General features: G+C 32.3%; 1 protein-coding gene, 1 long non-coding RNA gene and 1 other non-coding gene across 3 annotated transcripts in view; 2 read left to right on the top strand and 1 right to left on the bottom strand.

Moving 5' to 3' along the window:
• Positions 1-23,055, bottom strand: part of LOC135837719 (uncharacterized) — a 206,363-nt gene that overhangs the window by 80,986 nt on the left and 102,322 nt on the right. The window lies entirely within an intron of this gene.
• The window catches only part of Cad88C (cadherin-88C), a 124,376-nt gene that overhangs the window by 75,383 nt on the left and 25,938 nt on the right, over positions 1-23,055 (top strand). The window contains exons 4-16 of the mRNA XM_065352979.1: positions 3,532-3,750; positions 3,844-4,005; positions 4,131-4,260; positions 4,346-4,518; positions 4,593-4,790; positions 4,881-5,019; positions 13,774-13,901; positions 14,014-14,141; positions 14,247-14,372; positions 21,669-21,817; positions 21,918-22,255; positions 22,327-22,641; positions 22,734-23,007. Coding sequence (XP_065209051.1) covers positions 3,532-3,750; positions 3,844-4,005; positions 4,131-4,260; positions 4,346-4,518; positions 4,593-4,790; positions 4,881-5,019; positions 13,774-13,901; positions 14,014-14,141; positions 14,247-14,372; positions 21,669-21,817; positions 21,918-22,255; positions 22,327-22,641; positions 22,734-23,007 — 2,479 coding nt within the window. The remainder of the gene's footprint in view (positions 1-3,531; positions 3,751-3,843; positions 4,006-4,130; positions 4,261-4,345; positions 4,519-4,592; positions 4,791-4,880; positions 5,020-13,773; positions 13,902-14,013; positions 14,142-14,246; positions 14,373-21,668; positions 21,818-21,917; positions 22,256-22,326; positions 22,642-22,733; positions 23,008-23,055) is intronic.
• On the top strand, positions 17,180-17,302 carry TRNAT-CGU (transfer RNA threonine (anticodon CGU)). The gene is made up of 2 exons: positions 17,180-17,216; positions 17,267-17,302. It is a non-coding gene; the product is annotated as a tRNA-Thr (tRNA).

Genomic DNA, 23,055 nt, shown 5'->3' with positions numbered 1-23,055 from the left:
TGCATAATTTTATTGGATGATTTTTAATGATTTAAATATCTACTATTTTGAGCACTTTCACGTGATTTTCTGCTCGATTTTCACTATTCTTCATTCATTTTTACAAAAAATTTCCAACACTTTTCATTTCATGCATTTTTCTAAAATTTGTTGAATTATTTTTATTTCTTGCATGGTTGATTTTTATTTTACTTGAATCTTATCTTTTCACGTGCATTTTTGACGACAACTTCATAAAAATTTTGTCAGTTTTTTTTTTGAAAAATTTCAAGTGTTTTTATCCTGTTTTTTCACATCATTTTTTTTTCGAATTCAACATTTTTTTTTTATCCATTTTTGATAAATTTTTCGAAAATTGCATAATTTTATTGGATGATTTTCAATGATTCAAATATCTACTTTTTTTAGTGCTTTTCACGTGATTTTTTGCTCGATTTTCACTTTTTCATTCATTTTTACAAAATTCCAACACTTCATTTCATAAATTTTCCTAAAATTTATTGATTTATTTTCATTTTTTTGTTGATTTTCATTTGATTTAATTTTTAATCTTTTTTCGTGCATTTTTGATGAATATATACTTCGATAAAATTTAGTCATTTTTTCTGGAAATTTTCAAGTGTTTTTATCCTGTTTTTTCACGTCATTTTTTTCTCAACTGCAACATTTTTAAAATCAATTTTTGAAAATTTTTTCGAAAATTACGTAATTTTATTGGATACTTTTCAATGATTTAAATATCTACCTATACTTTTTTGAGTGCTTTTCACGTGATTTTTTGCTCGATTTTCACCTTTTCATTCATTTTTTCAAAATTTCCAACACTTTTCATTTCATGAATTTTCCTGAAATTTAATTAAATTCATTTTATTTTTTTGGTTGATTCTCATTTGATTTAATTTCAACCTTTTTTCGTGCATTTTTGATGAAAACTTCATAAAAATTTCGTCATTTTTATGGAAATTTTCAAATGCTTTTATCCTGTTTTTTAACATTTCTTGACTTCGACATTTTTTTAAATCAATTTTTGATAAATTTTTCGAAAATTGCATAATTTTATTGGATGATTTTAAATGGTTTAAAAATCTACTTTTTTGAGTGTTTTCACGTTATTTTTATTTGATTTTCAGTTTTTCATTCATTTTTGAAAAATTTTGCGGGTATTTCATCCTTTTTTGGCGATTTACAGCGATTTAATGCTTTAATGAATGTTTTTACATCATTTCGATTTTTGACTCATCTTTTGCATTTTTCATGAACTTTCCTAAATTTTTCCAGATTTTTTTTTTTGACTAATTCTCTGCGATTTTTTTTAGGCTTTTTTGAGTATTTTTGCATAGATATATTTTTTTCAATTTCAACTTTTTTCACGCGTTTTTGAGAAATGTTCAGTACCAAAATTATATCATTTTTGATGATTTTTGGACATTTAAATGCTTTTTTGAGTGTTTTCAGTTTTCTCATCATTTTTACGCAATTTTTACAGTTTTTCATGCATTTCCAGCGAGGTTTTCTGTAATTTCATCTCTTATCACTTATCGTTGATTTTAATCATTTTTTTCTAGCTTCGTTAAAATTTCATCATTTTTTTGTTGTCAATTTTTAGAAATTTTAATGCTTTTTTGAGTGTTTTTACCGCATTTTAAAACATTTTCAACAATTTTCAAAATTTATCTCAAATTTTTTCAGAGTTTTTTATTTTTTTTTTGTGATTTTTAGACTATTTTGAGTGTTTTTACTCTATTTTTACTCAATTCTTCGTTGATTTTAGACAAATTTTATACAAATTTTACTACTTTGGGTCATTTTAAAGTGTTTTAAATCCTCTGATGAGTCATGATTGTTTTTATACCATTTTTTTTTCAGTTTAAACTTTTTTTCATGTGTTGTTGGCAAATTTCTCAAAGTTTGATCATTTGAAGTTGATTTTCGGCCATTTTGATGGTTTTTGGGGGGGGGGGGGTGTTTTTACATCATTTTCATACAATTTTCATAATTTCTCACGAATTTTTGGCAAGATTTATAAATTTTGTAACACTTTTTGGAACTTTAAATGCTTTTTTCGTGTTTTTACATCATCCTAACATATTTTCGGATAAGTATTTTCATGCATTTTTTCCAAAATTTTGCTGAAATTCATCATTTTTTAAATCAATTTTACAAAAGCTTTATCATGTTTTGTGGATTTTCATCAATTTAAACGCTCTTTTCAGTGTTTACACAATATTTCTGACTTACATCAAAATTTCGCTATTTCTTGATAATTTTTAAAATTGTTTTAATCGTTTGATGAGTGCCTTTTTTTTTTTTACAATTTTTCAACATTTTTTTCCAGCATTATTTGAAACAAATTTGACCAAAATTACATCATTTTTGGTTCATTTATTGCGAGTGATATTTTTATGTTTCTTCGAATTTTTTTTATGATAATTTTCAACACTCTTCCACTCAATTTTTACAAATTTTAAATTTTCAGTTAATGTAATGGACTAATTTGAAGGTGGTAGGGGGGGGGGGTGTCAGAGGAGTCGAATCAGAAAATAAATCGATATTCTTATTCAATTCTCTCGAAAACGAATGAAACGATATGTTACGATTTTGATATTTTTTTACATCAAGACCAAAATTTCGAAGTTCTGAGCCCCCCCCCCTCTTCTCATGATTTTGCAAAACTCGTCATCAGAAAACTTCATAGCTGTGAATAGGTATCGTAAAAATGCTTCCTGACATTTTTCAAAAATATTTACACTTCAATGTCCAAATTTTAACAAACTTTTTGGAAATTAGGATTTGAAAAAAAAAACGTAACTTTGAGCATTTGAAATCAATTTGCTTTGAAAGCCATAACCACACGTTTAAGCAGTCCTGTGCCCTTTGCAATTAAATTTCAATATTGAACATCATGATGAGGAGTTTCAAGTACCGAAGGAGGGGGAGGGGTGATGAGTGAGGTCAATGATAGCGATTAACTTTTTTTTCTAATGTGAAAAACTTACAGAAAAAAAATTTAGCAGAATTGATGAAAAATAAAAATTCAACTAAAAAATAAAAATGAAATTAAAACGAAAACTGAATTTAAAAAAACGAATATTTTTTTAAAATATTGGCTAAAAAAAAGAAATATAAAAATTGAAACTGAAAAAAAAAGAAATAAGAAGTGAAATCAGGTTAGAAAAGCAAAAACTGAATATTTAGGTAGACTCAAAAAAAAATAATAAATAAATAGAACCAAGCTAAAAAACAGAACTTGAATTGAAATGAAAAATTGAATTGGTCTTTTTTTTAAAACAATCCATGATTTATCAAAATGTCATCTCATTACCTCTTTAAGCAACCCAAGATCCCTCAATTTCGATCAAAATACAAAACAAATTTCATAACTGAGGTACCATATTGATTGTAGTAACCCATTTCAAGATGTTCTCCTCCTCCTCTCCCCCCCCCCCATTTTTCAAAAACGACCCCTCAAAAACCTTCCTTCCACTTTAGAAAAACAATTCGAAAAAACTACCAAAAAATCATCTCTTCCAGGTCCGAGACGAATACGTCATCATCCTGACATTGACAGACGGCCATCTAGGCGATGGTAATTTCATCACTCAGAGTCTGCTGCTACTGGTGGACGACGTCAACGATAACGAGCCCGTATTCAAACCTTACGCCAGCTCTATTTCGGTCCGAGAGGACAGCGCGCCAGGTATACTGACCACTGTCGAAGCCACAGATGCCGACGAAGGGCCTTATGGACAGGTGAATATGCAACATAAAACTCTATCCAACTCGAGAACCTCTGTCTCTGTCCACAAATTCACATCGATTAACGAATTAATTTGACTTCGTTAGGTTGTCTACTATTTGCAAGAATTGGACGGAGATGGCGACGTGTTCTCTGTATCCACAGTCAATGGTCGAGGCGTGATTCGATTAATTGGTCAACTCGATTACGAACGTTCGGCATTACATCAGTTGAGAATCTTAGCCATCGATAGAGCCAATGATGAAAAGGTATACATACGTACACAAACTATCAAACATCACTCTCGCACATACTCGTACCTATTAATTATTTTCACGCGAGTTTTATTTTATTTTAATGAAATTAAACGCGGGTTTAATTGCGCTCATTACAGAGAAAAACTGGCACAGCTGCTATTCTAATTAAAGTACAAGATGTCGAAGATCAGCCTCCGGAATTCGTCATGGTTACTCCAGTTACCAGGGTATCCGAAGATGCTCCAGTTGGATCATCTGTATTACAAGGTAAATGATTCATTTACTAAATAAATCACCCCTTACAATTAGCCAAACTATCACGTCTCCAATTTGAAATTTAATCCATGTTCAGTTCGAGCCATTGACGGAGACCGAGGAGTCAACAATAAGATCGCTTACTCGATCACTAGCGGAGCTCAGGATGTATTCGGCATAGATCAATATTCGGGGGTTATTTCAACCCTAAAGACTTTAGATAGAGAAAGTCCTGCTACCAATAATGGAGCTTACATCGTACAAATCACTGTAAGTATCACCATTTCCATACCCACATTTGAACTAACCGGCTCCAAAATTAATCCATCGCTGATTTATTTCAGGCCAAAGAAGAATCTCAGATATTATTCTCAAATCCTACCGTTCAAACCGAAATTACCATAATTGTAACCGACGTGAACGATGAAACTCCTACTTTTAGGAGTGCTCGATACGTTGGCGAGATAAATGAAAATGCTCAAGCCAACACTCCTGTTACCTTTATCGGTACAGCCATTCCTCAAGTATTCGATTACGATCAGGTAAAAAAATTAGTTAACTTTTAAATTTCACAAATTATGGTGTCTGAATCGGAATAACTTCATTGAGACTGCAATTGTTTTAATATACAGGGCAACAATGGCACTTTTAGAATGTACATTGAAGGAGATGGAGGCATTTTCGACGTAACGCCTCATAAAGGAATCAACGAAGCTTCCTTTTTAATACGGGTCAAAGATTCGGCTAAATTGGATTATGAACAAACCAAAGGTAAGATATTAAATTAGTCCTTTCTAAGAACGACATACATGCTTCGATGGTACTTGACTTCTCACTGCAATTGCCAGAGCAAGCAACACCTATTACATTAATGTAACTCTCGTTGCACCTCGACTATCTCTCACAGGCAGAGCAATGAATTTCTCTTTCTTAAAAATATGCAGGTTTTTGTCGACTTTTTTAAAATGCTAGGACAATATTTTCTGGAACGAAATTAGTCCGGCATATGACAATAGGAGTAATTGCACCCCCCCCCCCGATCCTCCGGGACAACTTTTTTCTTAAAGGGGACATCCTAAGGAACATTTTAAAGCAAACTAGCAAAACAAAAGTTGGCCTTACAAAATGGCGGCCATTTTGATTGACAGGTCAGCCGAAATCGCAGATTTTGCGTTTTAACATAGGACTTGCACAAACTTTTTCAAACTTTACAAAGGTAGATCGAAAGATCATGCAAAAATTTATCACCTGTCCAAATTTCAAGTGCTAAAGTGCGTTTTTCGATTTTTGGTGAATTTTTGAAAATCGAATTTACGCCAAAAATGTGGGAAAAAATCAAAATTTTACCAAATTGACCAAGAAAGCTGAAATTTGGGATATACCCTATTTTCGACTTGCTAAATCGATTGGAAACGGTTTTAACCAGTTTTGAGCAGTTCTGGAGCCTCCAGCAGATTTTTGAAACTCGAAATGTCCACAAAATTCCATCAAATTGGAGTTGTAAAGCTGAAATTTATTCTAAAAACTAATTTCAATACGCTACGAAGTACTGCAGGTGAATTTCAAGTCGTTTTGGAGCCTCCAGCGACTTTTTGAAAATTCCTGAAGCCTCCAGCAGATTTTTGAAACTTTTAAATTTTCACAAAATTTTATAAAATGGAAATGAAAAGCTGAAATTTACTCTACACTTTAATTTTAACACCCTCTGAAGACAGCTTCAGGTGGGTTCAAGTCATTTTAAGGCCTCCAGCGACTTTTTTTGAAAATTACTGGAGCCTCCAGCAAATTTTTGAAACTTTAAATTTTCACAAAATTTCATCAAATGGAGACGGAAAGCTGAAATTTACTCTACACTCCAATTTTAACACCCTCTGAAGACGACTTCAGGTGGGTTCAAGTCATGTTAGGGCCTCCAGCGACTTTTTTGAAAATTACTGGAGTCTCCAGTAGATTTTTGAAACTTGAAATTTTCTCAAAATTAATTTATCAAATAGACTTGGCAAGCTGAAATTTACAGTTACTTCGCAGACTACATGGTGGTTTCAAATGGTTTTGAAGCTTCCAGCTACTTTGAGGAAATTTCAATTTTCCAAAAAGACGTCATACAACCTTTCAAAAAGTTGCTGGAGGCTCGAAAACGACTTGAAATTCACCAGCAGTCAACTTCGTAGCGTATTGAAATTAGTTTGCAGAATGAATTTTGACTCTCCATCTTAGTTTGATGAAATTTTGGGGAAATTTCAAGTTTCAAAAATCTACTGGAGGCTCCAGTAATTTTCAAAAAAATCATTGGAGGCTCTAAAATGACTTGAAATTTACCAGAAGTCGTTTTCAGAGGGTGTTAAAATTGGAGTGTAGAGTACTTATAAATTTCAGCTTTCCATCTTTATTTGATGAAATTTTGTGAAAATTTAAAGTTTCAAAAATCTGCTGGAGGCTTCAGGAATTTTCAAAAAGTCGCTGGAGGCTCCAAAACCACTTGAAATTCAACTGCAGTACTTCGTAGCGTATTGAAATTAGTTTTTAGAATGAATTTTAGCTTTACAACTCCAATTTGATGGAATTTTGTGGGAATTTCGAGTTTCAAAAATCTGCTGGAGGCTCCAGAACTGCTCAAAACTGGTTGAAACCGTTTCCAATCGATTTAGCAAGTCGAAAAAAGAGTAAATCCCAAATTTCAGCTTTCTTGGTCAATTTGGTATTTGATTTTTTCCCTCATTTTTGGCCTAAATTCGATTTTCAAAAATTCACCTAAAATCGAAAAACGCACTTTAGCACTTGAAATTTGGACAGGTGATAAATTTTTGCATGATCTTTCGATCTACCTTTATAAAGTTTGAAAAAGTTGGTGCAAGCCCCATGTTAAAACGCAAAATTTACGATTTCGGCTGACCTGTCAATCAAAATGGCCGCCATTTTGTATATAAGTAAAGCCAACTTTTTTTTTGCAAGTTTGCTTTAAAATGTTCCTTAGGATGTCACCTTTAAGAAAAAAGTTGTTCCGAAGAATCGGCGGGGGGAGGGTGCTATTACTCCTATTGTCTTATGCCGGACTGAATTATTGGACACAAATTTTTGATTGTGAAGGGGAGTGTAACAATGTGCGTGGCCCAATCTGAAAAAAAAAATCACCGCTCAAGACTTATGTACTTATTTTAGATCACTGTATAAAAAAAAGAATTTCAAATCCCGAAAAAATTTCACTTGTTGTAATTAATGAACTCCAAAAAATCAATTACTTAGCTACCAAAAAAATATAGAATTCAACATTAAAAACTCATTCGAATGTAAAATAGGCAAAAAAAATTCCCCCCTGGAAATATTAATTTGAAACCACAAAAAAATTTTGAACTGACTTGAAAAAACAAAATTCACAATCCCCATCAGAAAATTCATTTCAAGAAGAAAAGAAAAAAAAACATCAAAAATTTCTACGTAAATAAAATTAAAGTAAAATTTAGGAAAATTTCAAAATTTCAGCAAAATTTTTGAAAAATTAGATGAAAAAGTGTTTAAAACATGTTAAAGTGACATAAAAACACAAAAAAAAGATTTAAAATGAGTGAAAATAGGTAATAAAAGATAATGGAATTTTTGTAAAATTTTATTAAAATCAAAAAAAACATCAAAAAGAGATCAAAAACCGCCAAAAATGCCACATAATGTAAATGTTCCTCCAGAGTTGAGAAAACTTCATTTATTGATTTTTTTTTTTTAAAAAAAGAACATTCTCTGAAGAAAACATTTTTATGAAAAAAAAAATTCTTCAAAAAAAAGCCGACAAACAAAATAATTTATCCAATTCAATAAAAAAGAAAAATTTTACAATCTAGAAAAAAAAATAACCAAAAAAGAAAACAAAAAAAAGGAAAATTTGTCAATTTCCGGAGAAAAAATGTTTTAGAAAATTATTCAACGAAAAAAAAAAAATCTCTAGAAAAGATAATTATTCGAGAACATTTACCTATTTTTCCGAGAAGAATTTCAACGAAAATACGTAGTTCTTCACAGTTCAAAACATTGCTGGAGAATAAATTTGACAGAGAAAAATTTTACTCAGAATAAAAATCTGCAGGAAATTTTCAAAATAATTGATACAAAATAAATTTGAATTTGAATTTGAAATAATTCTACAGAAAAAACATTAAAAAAAAAATAACAGATAAAATTCTCCGAAGAAAAATTGAGGAAAAATTCTTCTCTGAAAAAAAAACGATGATGAAAAATTCTGCACAGAAAAAATTTTACAGATGAAAAATTTTCCAAAAAAAACTTTGACAAAGGGAAAATAATACCTCCAGAAAAAAATTCTTTAATAAAAAAAAATAAAAAAATTCTTTTAAAAAAACATGACAAGGGTTTGGTCCAGGGTGAGCCAAAAACTTCTTTTAGTATTAATTTAAATCAACATTAAACATTTATTCATCACAAATAATCATTTTGAAATCACCTCCCCCCCTCCTCCAAAAAAAAAAGGTTCATAAATTCAGTTAAATTCGTTTCAAATCGAACGCAGAAATACTTAAAATCACAAAAAAAAATAACATTTGAAATCACCTGAATTGAAAATCAAGTTCTAATATTAGCCCCACCCCTACCCCCCTGGAGGAGGGGAGTAGAAGGACAGTTGATATATCACTGGATCGGAAATTTGACGTAGAACAAAAAAGTACTAAACTGTTTTCGACGTAAAATCAACCCCTGAGAAGAAATCTGCGAAACCCCCATTTTGGGGGGTTCAGCCCCCCATAAAAAAATTCGTAAGAGGGGTACGGGGTGGTAACTCTCAGGAATTATTCAGGGGGTCACCCACGATAATTTCCCGCAAAAAAATCTTGGCTAGGTAAAAATATTTTTTTAAATGCTAATTCGCCAAATGCATACTTACATGAACTGTGGTAGCATCAGAATGACTTTTTTGAAAAAATTCACAAGCATCAGCAGAACCGAGCAATATTCTGTCCGAACTAATATTTCAAGAAGAAGCTTTGATCAAATTTTGACTAAAATTGTATGCTAAATATTGGGGTAAAAAATTTTTGATCGAGAGTTATATACTTGTAATTTTTTTGTAAAAAATATTGTCAAGTTCTTAATTCTTTTTTTTCTTACGCAAAGGCTACGTAAGTGATGTGACAAAAATAAAATGCCACACAAGCAGGCTTGTAGAGTATTTCAAAAGGAGCCTTTGACCAAAATTTGAGAAAAATTGTTTGTTAAGTATTCGAGTAAAAAAATGTTTAATCAAAAGACTCTTATATTTTTTTTATCCAAAAATATTCAAAATATCCGATTCCTTTTTTTTTCATTCAAAGGCTAAGCGATGTGACATGATTCTGCCTACGCAGGCTTGTAGGGTATTTCAAGAGGAGCATTTGACCAAAGTTTGGAGAAAATTGTATGTTAAGTATTCGAGTAAAAAATTTTTTAACCAAAGGGTAGGTGTGATTTTTTTTTCAAAAATATTCAAAGTTTCAGATTCTTTTTTTTTCACTCAAAAGATATGTGATGGACATAATACCACATACGCAGGCTTTTAGGGTTATTTCAAGAGGAGCATTTGACCAAAGTTTGGAGAAAATTGTATGTTAAGTATTCGAGTAAAAAATTTTTTAACCAAGTGGTAGGTGTGATTTTTTTTCCAAAAATATTCAAAGTTTCAGATTCTTTTTTTTTTCACTCAAAGGCTAAATGATGTAACATAACACCGTGTGAGGAGGCTTTTAGGGTATTTCAAGAGGAGCCTTTGACCAAAGTTAGGGGAAAATTGAATGTTAAGTATTCGAGTAAAAAAATTGTTAATCAAGAAGCTCTTATATTATTTTTATCCAAAAATATTCAAAATATCCGATTTTTTTTTTTATTCAAAGGCCAAGTGACGAGACAAAATGCCACATAAACAGGCATGTAGAGTATTTCAAGAGGAGCTTTTGACCAAAGTTTGGGGAAAATTGTACGTTAAGTATTCGAGTAAAAAAAATTTTAATCAAAAGGCTCTTATATTTTTTTATCCAAAAATATTCAAAATACCCGATTCTTTTTTTTCTTACGCAAAGGCCAAGTGACGAGACAAAATGCCACATAAGCAGGCTTGTAGAGTATTTCAAGAGGAGCCTTTGACCAAAGTTTGAGGAAAATTGAATGTTAAGTATTCGAGTAAAAAATTTTTTTAACCAAGTGGTAGGTGTTAATTTTTTTCCAAAAATATTCAAAGTTTCAGATTCTTTTTTTTTCACTCAAAGGCTAAATGATGTAACATAATACCGTGTACGGAAGCTTGTAGAGTATTTCAAGAGGAGCCTTTGACCAAAGTTTGGGGAAAATTGAATGTTAATTATTCGAGTAAAAAATTTTTTAATCGAAAGGCTCTTATATTTTTTTTATTCAAAATATCCGATTCTTTTTTTTCTTAAGCAAAGGCCAAGTGACGAGACAAAATGCCACATAAACAGGCATGTAGAGTATTTCAAGAGGAGCTTTTGACCAAAGTTTGGGGAAAATTGTACGTTAAGTATTCGAGTAAAAAAAATTTTAATCAAAAGCCTCTTATATTTTTTTATCCAAAAATATTCAAAATACCCGATTCTTTTTTTTCTTACGCAAAGGCCAAGTGACGAGACAAAATGCCACATAAGCAGGCTTGTAGAGTATTTCAAGAGGAGCCTTTGACCAAAGTTTGAGGAAAATTGAATGTTAAGTATTCGAGTAAAAAATTTTTTTAACCAAGTGGTAGGTGTTAATTTTTTTCCAAAAATATTCAAAGTTTCAGATTCTTTTTTTTTCACTCAAATGCTAAATGATGTAACATAATACCGTGTACGGAAGCTTGTAGAGTATTTCAAGAGGAGCCTTTGACCAAAGTTTGGGGAAAATTGAATGTTAATTATTCGAGTAAAAAATTTTTTAATCGAAAGGCTCTTATATTTTTTTTATTCAAAATATCCGATTCTTTTTTTTCTTAAGCAAAGGCCAAGTGACGAGACAAAATGCCACATAAACAGGCATGTAGAGTATTTCAAGAGGAGCTTTTGACCAAAGTTTGGGGAAAATTGTACGTTAAGTATTCGAGTAAAAAAAATTTTAATCAAAAGGCTCTTATATTTTTTTATCCAAAAATATTCAAAATATCCGATTCTTTTTTTTCTTTTGCAAAGGCCAAGTGACGAGACAAAATTCCACATAAGCAGGCTTGTAGAGTATTTCAAGAGGAGCCTTTGACCAAAGTTTGAGGAAAATTGAATGTTAAGTATTCGAGTAAAAAATTTTTATATGAAGTTGCACTTGTAATTTTTTTTTTTTAAATATTCACGTTGTACCATTCTTTTTTTTCACTCAAAGGCTAAGCAATGTTACATAATGCCGCATATGCAGGGTTGTAGAGTATCTCAAGAGGAACCTTTGACCAAAGTTTGGGGAAAATTGTACGTTAAGTATTCGAGTAAAAAATTGTTTACTCCAATACTCAACATAGGATCTCTGCCAAATTTTATCCAAGCACTCCTCTTCAAATACTCTACAAGTCTGCATATGAAGGGCCCTTTGATGTAAGAAATTCTTACCAAAATACTTAACGTTCGATGCTTACGAAATTTCCTCAGAATTAAAAAATATTCCAAAAAATGGTAGTACACATAGTGTTTCAGAGATGTTTTAGAGAGATTGGCATTATTTTCATATGAATGTTCTGCTGATGCAAGCTAACTATCTCTACGTTTCAAAACAAGTCAGTTTGCTACTCGCAGATAAAGTAATGCATTAAACAGTATATGAGTTCGCAACCCACCACTAAACTTCATAATCCACTGAAGGAAAATATCTCATCGGGCTAAAGATTGATTTCCTTCATTTCCTGACTCGAATCCTATATTTGAGAATTGAGCAGGATAATAGCCCTTACACGGGGCCGTCACATTTTTGAGGAGGAATTCTCTATAAGAGAGTCCTCGTAATAAAATTCTTGATGATGGTGTATTTTACAAGGGTGCTTTTTTTTAAAGAATGAAAAAATATTACCAACTGTGTCAAAATTTTAAAATTTCATGCAGTAGAAAGTAGAACTTGGAATTTAGAAAAAATAAAAAAAGTTGTGAAATTTTTTTTGGTTTTTTTCATTTGAAATTTCAAAAAGCTTTTTGAAAATTATAAAAAAAAGGTTTTTTTTTGCAATTTTGGCAAAGGAAAACTTTTTGGAAACTTTGATTTACTTAAAGAAGAAAAAAAAAACGTCATTTTCCCCAATTTTGACGAAAAATTGATCTTGGAAATTTCTAGTACCTACAAATGGAATTCAACAACACTAAAAACTCATTCAAAACTAAAATTAGCAACAGAAAAAAAATCACAATGAAAAAAATCCAAAATTGAAATCGCAAAAAAAACTAATCGGCTTGAAAAAATGGAATTCAAAATCATCGCTGGAAAATTCATTTTAAAAAGAAAGGGAAAAAATCCATCAAAAATTACTACAAAACAATTAACGTGAAATCTAAGAAATACCAAACTATAAATCACCACTAAAAATTTATCCATCACCACCACAATAATATTTGAAATTTCGCAAGAAAATTCGTCAACTTATTTTTTTTCAAAGGAGCATTGAACGTTCATTCGACACAAAAAATATTTTGAAATTACCCCCCCCCCCCCCCCAGCTCTCCCCCCCCCATAAAAAAGAGGTCATTAAATTAAACTCTAATAACTCATTTATAAAATCAAACACAAAAACATTTACTTTTTTCTCAAAACAATTTGAAATCGCCTCATTTGAAAATAAAATTCGTCCTGCATTCTTATAAATAATACTTAATGACCTTGACACGAGTATCAACATGATTTTTCATGCATGGGTGCAATAATTTAGAAAATGGGAATATTAGTCCCAAAAAAGGTACCTAAGTTAAATGAGGGTAAGTTCACAATAATAACTGAGAAAAAATCAACACTTTTTTCAAAATTTATGTGCTTCCATTAAGGAAAATGCCAAGAAAGGAATTGTCATGTCATACAGATGGAAATGTCAATGGTCGTCTTGGCTGTCAAAATTTTATTTGTAATTAGGTATCTGCAAGACTTTGAAATCCTGTCAATACCTTTGTAGATCTTATTACTGATCTCAACTCTGAAAGCTAAAAAGTTAAAGCCAAAAGTAGGTAAATAATTTTTGAGGTTTTTTGAAAGCCAAAAGCAAGCCAAAAACTTCAATTTTTTTAGCTTTCGTTAAGCTTTTTTACATATTTATCTGGTTCAGTTTCAGTTATTCTTCAATTTTCAATTTTTCTCCTTTTTTATTTATTTTTTTTTCAATGTTGTGGTTTTAAGTTTCTTCTCAATTCTTGTGATATGAAAAAAAAATTTGAAAAATCAAAAATCAAAAGCTGAAAGCTAAAAGTAAAAATTCAAGGATATATGAATTTGAATAAAGTAACCCAAAAGTGACCCACACATTGAATTTTTCCAGCAAACACCAAAGCCTGTGGTAAAAAATCAGTCATCTTAAATAAACTATGTACCTATTCATTTTTCCAGTAATCAATTTCACTCTCATTGCCAAAGAAACAGTGCCAAAAAGTGCTAAATATAGCAGCGCTCCAGTTACAATTTACGTGAGAGATGTGAATGACAATTTTCCAGAGTTTACTCAATCATATTACGAGGTAATGACAAATGAAAAACATCCATTATTAATAATTAAGTACCTACGCGTAGGTAGGTAGGTACTATTTAGAACTCATCATCTGATATCTCAAATATTGAAACAATTCCTAGGTGAATGTGGCAGAAAATGCGGCCACTGGTACAACTGTAGCCTGGGTCGAGGCTATAGATCGTGATTCTAGTCTATATGGATCCGAAGGAATTCGGTACACTTCATTGGGAGGCAGTTTAGCAGACAAGTGAGTAACATTATTTATTCATTTACAAACAGATGTACCAAAATCAAAACTATCACCTTTGTGATTAATTTTTTTGAATTTTATAATTTATTTTTTCCATTACAGATTAAGTCTGGATGCATTTACTGGTATTATCACTATTAAGTCCACTCAACCTGTGTTCGATCGAGAACAACTGTCTGTTCATTACTTGACCATCGAGGCCAGAGATGACCTAGGTCATGGAAATCGGTAAGAACTACGATGTATTTTAAGGCGGGAAATGCATCATGCAGTTTCTGGTTCTGAGAAAAAAAATAATTCTATTTGAGAACTAAAAAATTTTTAATGTTTTTGAATTTTAAAATATTCTATTTTAGATGAAATAGGTAGGAATTTTGTACGAAGAAAAAAGAGCAAAATTTTGGAAATTTTTTGAAAATAATTTTGTTTTTGAATTTGTAAAAAATAAAAATCTGAGTTTTCAAAAGAAAAATTTGAAAAAAATTCTCAGATGGGTTATTCCTCGTCAAATCAGCCCAAAGGAGGAGTTATTGACTGAACCACTTTTAAAATGTTGTAATAAATGTCTCAAATACGAATCCGTGGTTAGTTAACCCAAAATTACAATTTTTCGGCTCCAGGGGTTCCCAAAGTTGCGAATAAAAAGTAATTTTAGGAACCACTGAGTATTATTTTCAAAAACTTTTTTAGTATAAAATATCTGTTTGAACCAAATATACGTTATGCAAGGTGGTTTTCTTACTTTCGACCCTCGAGGGGCAAAAATTGGGGGGTTTCAATTTCTTGAAAATTTAGGAACCACCATTTTGGACCTACTCCTTCAAACCCCGCTAAAAAGCTTTTTACAGTTCATTAGTATCTGAAAGACCTCCATCCTACCAAATTTTGAGCTCAAAAAAAATTTTCGCTGGTACTCAAAAATCCAAATTTCCAATTTTTCGTAATTTCGATATTTTGGGAACCCCTGGAAAACTAGAAACCTGCGATTTGCGCCAAACGTAACGTTTTGAGGTGTATATTCGATTATTCAGATGAAAAAGTTGAATTAAGCTCCCTGTATACCTATTCGTAATTTTGAACCCTCTTTTTAGAGCCCCCCATTTTAGGCACCCCTAAAAATGGCGTTTGTGAAAGTTACAGGAAAAATCACATGAAAAATTATCGAGCACTTGCTATAGTGTGTTTCAAATGTAAATTCTTCAATTTATTCGAAAAAATATGCATAAATGCCTTTTTAAGGGGTGCCTAAAGTGGGGGCCTCTAAATAAAAGTCCCGAAATTACAAATATACAGGGATCTTAATTCAACTTTTTCATCTAAATAATCGAATATACATCTCAAAACGTTACGTTTGGCGCAAATCGCAGGTTTCTAGTTTACCAGGGGTTCCCAAAATATCGTAATTACGAAAAATTGGATTTTTGAGTACCAGCGAAAAAATTTTTTTAGCTCAAAATTTAGTAGGATGGAGATCTCTCAGATACTAATAAACTGTAAAAAGCTTTTTAGCGGGGTTCGAAGGGGTAGGTCCAAAATGGTGGTTCCAAAATTTTCAAGAAATTGAAACCCCCCAATTTTTGCCCCTCGATGGTCGAAAGTAAGAAAACCACATTGCATAACGTTTATTTGGTTCAAACAGATATTTTATGCTAAAAAAGTTTCGAAAATAATACTCAGTGGTTCCTAAAATTATTTTTCATTCGCAACTTTGGGAACCCCTGGAGCCCAAAAATTGTCATTTTGGGTTAACTAACCACGAATTCGTATTTGGGACATTTATTACAACATTTTAAAAGTGGTTCAGTCGATAACTAGCTGATGCCAAAAAATGGTCTTATCACAACTCGTCCTTTTGAGTACACTGAAACGAGTTTTTTTTTCATCAATTGAAATTTCTCATCATATTGCCCAAAATTGAGTCAATTTGTGCAGGACTGCCAAAAATTGGGGAAAAATTGCTAACGACATTTCAAAAGTAGTTGAAGATATTTTCAAAAATTTCAAAAATTCGAATTAGAGCTTCGAAGCTCAACTTTCAAAAGCTTGCCAAATTTTCGAGCACGAGCACCCAGTTTACAAATTTGAAGGAAAAAAATCTAATAAGCATAAATACATTTTTACGATGCCTGCAGCTAGAAACTTTTATAGTGATTTAATTGGCAAAATTATGCTGAAGGAAGGGAGGGGGAGGAGAAAAGCACCAAAAATTTGATCAAAACGTGAAAAAATGTCAAATAGAGTGACATGTTATTCTATATTATGTTAATTTTTTCTACTCGACTTCTCCGATGCTGCCTCATTGGTCACCTGCATTTCCAGAAAATTGAAAAAATCGAGGTTATTAGTATTTCTCAGGAGCCCTTGAATAAAATTTTGGAAAATTGCGTGAGAATAAAGTGTTGAAAACATGCAAAAGAACTCAAAAACTTATCAAAATGACTACAATAAATCAACAAAAAATGATAAAATTACGGTAACATTTGCGAAAAATTCGTGAAAAAAATGATCTGAAAATATTCAAAAAAGCATTCAAATGTTCAAAAATTAACAAAAAAAAAAAAAAATGGTGAAATGTTGGTAATATTTGTCAAAAAATATGACTATTACGACCTTTTCTGGAGATGAGATGAGATTTATTAAACTATGGAGAAGGGAGACAAGGGGGGAGACAAAGCCCCGAAATGTTGGTCAAAATGTGAAAAAGAGTCAATTATTGTGTGACATATCGTTTTACATAAATATGTTTTTGAATGTGCTGAGAGTTACATAAAATACAAAATTGTTTTTTTTTCTCATTTTTTAAAAATCCATCCCACACCCCTCCTCCTCTTTCTCCCAATAAGTCCCAAAGTTTCTGAACCCCGAAAGAAATCATGATACGATTCATCATAAATATAAATTTGAACTCATTTTTCTATTCGAAAAAAAAATCATGCTACGTATTGAAATTTACCTATATAGCTTTATTTTGTTGCTCATTGTTATGTAGGCGAAGAACACACTTAAATGTAGATAATTCTTCGTCAGGGTTGATAGCCCAGGTAGCTCAGTTGGTAGAGCATTAGGAACGTATCTATGAAATTGATTGAAATATTTCATTTATATTTGTACTTCGTTTCCCAACCTAAGGGTCCAGGGTTCGAGTCCCTGCCTGGGCAAAAAATTTTTATTATTTTTTTCAAGTATTAATTACTGCATTTGAAGTCTATTTTCAATAGGTGATGATTTTGATCAGTTTCATGATTTTTAAAAGTGATATTTTTCAAAAAACATGCTACAAATTATGTACATTTAATTAGATATCTATTTGAAAATTTTTAATTTTTTTTTCGAGTAATAAATACAACATTTACAGCCTATTTTCAATAGTAGTGATGATTTTGAACAATTTCATAATAATTTTTAAAAGTAATGTTTGAAAAAAAATCATGCTACAATAAAGTACATATTTTAACTACCTATATAGACTGGGCAAATAGCAGTTTTAAAAAGGAAAAAATTGGCACATTAATTTTTTCTTCGGGAATGTGTTCAGATGGACCCCCTGAACTACCAAAAAAAAACCGACCCTCCTACCCCTGGAGCTAATTTTTTTAGGGTGCTAAAACCGGTTGCGATTCACGTTTCTTGCGTTTTACTCCGTAAATATTAGGTTTACGATAAAAACTACCATGACAAAAAATGTTCCCCTTCAAATTCTCGATAATTTGATACTACTCTAGATACCCATCTCTCAAGGGGGGGTGCCTAAAAAAAGGGATGGAAAGAGTAGGTGTTTCAAAAAAATGTAAGTCCAGTAAATTAATCAAAATTACCACTTATTATTATTCGTTTTCGCTCAATTTTTTTTTTACAAAGTCTACACACCCAACTACTAATCAAACCACCATTGATTGGTCTTCAACCCTACCCGGGGGTTGGTGGGGGGGTGCTTGATTTTTCAAGTAACACACAACTGAATCATGTATTAGAAAAACGAATCTGGACGTGCGATATATCGAAGAGTATGTTTTCGAGGTCGCTGAATACGAATATGAACTTATTTTCTGGGTCTAACCCCTCAAAGCCCCTCTGTGCCTCAAAAAGGGGGTAATCGCGAAAAGTCGAGTGATATATCGAATGGTATGTTTTCGAGGTCGCTGAGTACGAATATAGTATTATTTTTTGCCCCCAACCCCGCAAAGCTCCTGACTGTCCCAAAAAAGTCCAAAATTTTGAAAATTCTTGAAAAGTTGAGTGACATATCGAATTGTATGTTTTCAAAGTCGCTGAGTACGAATATGAACCGTTTTTCGGTTTTTCTGCTAACGATTCCTCAAAACCCCCTTACGCTCCCCTAAATAGGATCAAATTTTGAAAAGTTGCCAGAAATCGTGTAATATTATGTCGAATATTATATTTTCAAGATCGTTGAAAACAAGACCATGGACTCGTTTTCAATATATCACTCATTTTACTCTCCACACTTCCCACCAATTAGTGATGTTAAAATGCGCGCATATTCATTTGCCTGCACGCAAATGCAAATTCCACAAATGAGCGTTATTTGCTTCTATTTGTGATTTTCAACATGAAAAGTAGTCCAAAAAACGAAAAAACATGAAAAATAGGGTAATAAAAGCAGGACAATCTCTCATTTTTTATTTTAAAGGAAGGGGCGATGTTCAATATTATTACAATCAATTTTTTTTTCACTACGAAAACATTTTGATTTTTTTTTTCAATTCAAAATTTTAAAATGTTTAGATTTTTCCTCCCTAATTTATCATTACTAGAGTAAAAATTTTTAGAAATTGAAATTTTCAAAAAAGGGGAAGAATAAGTGGGAAATTGAAACATTTTTTATTCAAAATATGAAAATACGAGCCATTTTTTCAAAACTACCTCAATATTTTTCAGAAAGGGGAGGCCCCAAATTTTTGTTTTGTGATTAAAAAATAGTAAAAAAGACAAAGCAAGACAATTTCTCGAATTTTATTTGAATGGAAGGGGGAGGCGTTCAATATTATTTTTTCACTACTTCAAAAAGCATTTCGATTTTTTTTTTCAAATCAAAATTTTCAGATGCTTTGATGTCTCCCCCCCCCTCCCTGAAATTTATCATCACTTGGTAGACAATTTTTATACATTCATATTTTCAACAAAAAAGAAGAAGAAGACGACGAAGAAGAAATAATAAATGAAAATAGCAAAAAATTTTAGTTATAATATGAAAAGACAAGCCATTTTCTCCCAAAAATACTTCAATTTTTTTCAGAAGGAAGTCTCAAAAGTTTTGTTTTATGATTTAAAAATAGAACAAGTGAGTAGGCTACAAATTCGATATATCACTCGACTTATCGCGATTTTTCAAAATTTTGACCCCCTTTTTGGGGCACAGGGGAGCTTCGAGGCGTTGGACTCAAAAAATAAGTTCACATTCGTACTCAGCAACCTCGAAAACATACCATTCGATATATCACTCGACTTTTCGCGATTTTTCAAAATTTTGACCCCCTTTTTGAGGCACAGATGGGCTTTGAGGGGTTAGACCCAAAAAATAAGTTCATATTCGTATTCAGCGACCTCGAAAACATACTCTTCGATATATCGCACGTCCAGATTCGTTTTTCTAATACATGATTCAGTTGTGTGTTACTTGAAAAATCAAGCACCCCCCACCAGCCCCCAGGGAGGGTTGAAGACCAATCAATGCAGGGTATCTAACGGATTTTTTTTTGAAAAAATCACTACTTTTTCACTACTTTTTTCACTACCTTTTTTCAACCAAATTTTCAGAATGCCACCCACTCGACCACCCCCCCCCCCTTACACACAAAAAAATTAATTAACAAAGTCAAATTTTTCACATGACATTTTTTTTTTAATTTAAACTGGGAGAAAATTTGTAATTTTAATCCAAATTATTGAAAAAAACAATACAAACAAACGAGCTTATTGCATTCGTTATAAGACAAGGTGTCAAACAAAATTTCAAAATAAAAAATCAAGACTTTAGCAGGACATTTTCTAAACACTAGAGATTTTATTTAAAAAAGGAGCCGGGGGGAGGCAAAATTTTACATTAGAATTTTTCGCTTTTAGTTTTCCAATGTCTTCAACATCCCAAGATTTTTTTTCAAGCAAGCAGATGTCAAAAATATAATTTTATCATTTCAATTTTTGATTTTTTTTCACGTTAAAGGTTCTTGCTGATGTAATGAAATTGGGCGAATAAAAAACTTTTTTTAAACAAACCAAATTTTTTATTTCGAGAGAGAGGCACATAAATGTAAAAAACGATGATTTTTAGTGTGATGAATTGGTTAATTACAAGAAGCTTATTACTTTGCTTCAAAATTTTAAAATTCAAATGTTTTTTTTTTTGAAAAATTCAAAATTGAAAAAAAGCAAACGAGCCCGAGCGAAGCGAGGGCAGAAGTTTTCAAAAATTCATGTTTCGAGAAGTGAAAAAAAATTTCTTCATGCGGGGAGGAGTTTATTTTTTCTGATTCAAACTTTGAACATTTTTTGAATTTGAACAATAGTTTTTCACGGGGAAAAAAAGTAAACAGCCCGAGCGAAGCGAGGGCAAAAGCTCTCAAAAATTTGTAATTCAAGCTCTAATAAAGTCGACAAATGAGCTCTTTTCTACGGAATAAAGATCGAGAAAAAGGAATGAATTTGAATTTTTTCATTTTTTCACTACCTTTTTAATAAAATTCACTACTTTTTCACTACTTTCACTACCCATTTTAAAAATTACTACTTTTTCACTACTTTCACTACTTGCACTACCTGTTAGATACCCTGCAATGGTGGTTTGATCAGTAGTTGGGTGTGTAGACTTTGTAAAAAAACATTGAGCGAAAACGAATAATATTAAGTGGTAATTTTGATTAATTTACTGGACTTACATTTTTTTGAAACACCTACTCTTTCCACCCCTTTTTTTAGGCACCCCCCTTGAGAAATGGGTATCGAGAGTAGTATCAAATTATCGAGAATTTGAAGGGGAACATTTTTTGTCATGGTAGTTTTTATCGTAAACCTAATATTTACGGAGTAAAACGCAAAAAACGTGAATTGCAACCGGTTTTAGCCCCCCTAAAAAAATTAGCTCCAAGGGTAGCAGGGTCGGTTTTTTTTTGGTAGTTCAGGGGGTCCATCTGAACACATTCCCGAAGAAAAAATTGATGTGCCAATTTTTTCCTTTTCGCCCTCGCTTTTTTACGTTATTTTCCCGCTCTAAATACTCGACATTCTGCTGTTAAGAATAGTGAGAATAGTTAGAAACTATTTGAAACAGATAGCGACTGCTTCGCTTATCACATGTTCCTTTAGTTCTCTCAGTTGCCAACAGATGGCAAAACTGTGTACTTTACCTGCTACCTATCTAAATATTTTCGTGCTGTTGTTTCTAAAACCTATCATAGGTATACACAATGTTCGTTAGATACCAAAAATTAGACCATAGAGCCAATTTTTCAAACTCAAATTAATTATACGAGTAATTAAAATATCTCGATCGACGAATTTTTTCAGCAATACTGCTCAATTGATAATCAACGTCGGCGACGTGAACGACAACGCTCCGATATTCTCGTTGAAAAAATACGATTTCAGATTACAAGAGAATAAAATGGAATTCGAGTCTGCTTCCATAATAGAAGCATACGATCTAGATCTCAATGGTACGTAAATTCCACCTCCTCACAATCAAACCTAAAATAAATAAATAGGTAATTCAAATCAAATCCATTAAAATACCTACCTAATTTTATTGTATTCTAGGAACCAAAAACAGCGAAATACGATACTACATCGCGAATTCCAGCGAATGGACGAAAAACTTCAGCATCGATTCAGCTCGAGGAATACTGAGTCCTAGAAGTGCCATCGATTTCGAGAAGCTCCCAGCTCCGGGTAACCCTTGGGTCAAGCTAAGCTCGAACGTGCGTTCGATTAATCTAATGATCGAAGCTAAAGATCTCGGGGTACCTAGTTTATCGAACCAAGTACCCGTTACCATTTACGTGGAAGACGTTAACGATCACAGTCCTCGGTTCGAACAGTCTTTCTATCAAGTCTCAGTTGTTGAGGATTTACCTCCTGGCAGTTCAGTCATACAAGTGGGTACTTCAACATCTCTTGATCCTGAACCTCCTGAGCTCACTTTTAAAACTAATTATCTGTTGTACAGGTCAAAGCCTACGATGAAGACGGTTCATCTCCAAATAACGCTGTAGTTTATCGTATCCAAAGCGGTGCTGAGGATAAATTCGTCGTAGACGCGATTTCCGGAGTGATACGAGTAGCTCAAGGGGCTAGTTTGGATCCAGACCTGGCCCAAACCAAAATAAACTTCTATTCTTTGAATGTAATCGCTTTGGATGGAGGAATTGGTGAAAACCAGCGGAAATCCTCCGTCGTTGTCAATATCACAATACAAGATGTCAACAACAAACCACCAGTTTTCATCGAACCTGGAACCATTCACCTGAAAGAGAATACTCCGGTACAGCTTTCAGCACTTTTTTTTGGCACATTCGTAAAATATCCATCATCCACGTATTTATAAAATGTAAAATAATTTGTATTCTCTAACAGGTTGGCAAAGTAGTTTACAAGTTGAGAGCAACCGACCCCGACGAGAAACCCGTCCTCAGGTATAAAATCGACCGAGACTTGTCCGAAGCCAGAAACGAAGACGGAGCTGTGGTCAAAATCACAGAGTACGATTACTTATCCGCATTTGATTTGAATTCAGTCGACGGTACCCTCAAAGTATCCAAATTACTTGATCGAGAAAAGGTCGAGCTGATCAAACTGCAGTTAAAAGTCGAAGACGTAGCAGCCACCAAGAGCAAACAAGTGTCATCTGGTGAGTAAATTTGATTTGATCTGTAGGTATTTGCAGCAGTCCAACGTG

The sequence above is a fragment of the Planococcus citri genome, chromosome 1 (genome assembly GCF_950023065.1).
Source record: "Planococcus citri chromosome 1, ihPlaCitr1.1, whole genome shotgun sequence".
NCBI classification, from domain to species: Eukaryota; Metazoa; Arthropoda; class Insecta; order Hemiptera; family Pseudococcidae; genus Planococcus; species Planococcus citri.
Note: the sequence above shows the minus strand (reverse complement) of the source record. Positions and strands in the feature narration are given on the sequence as shown.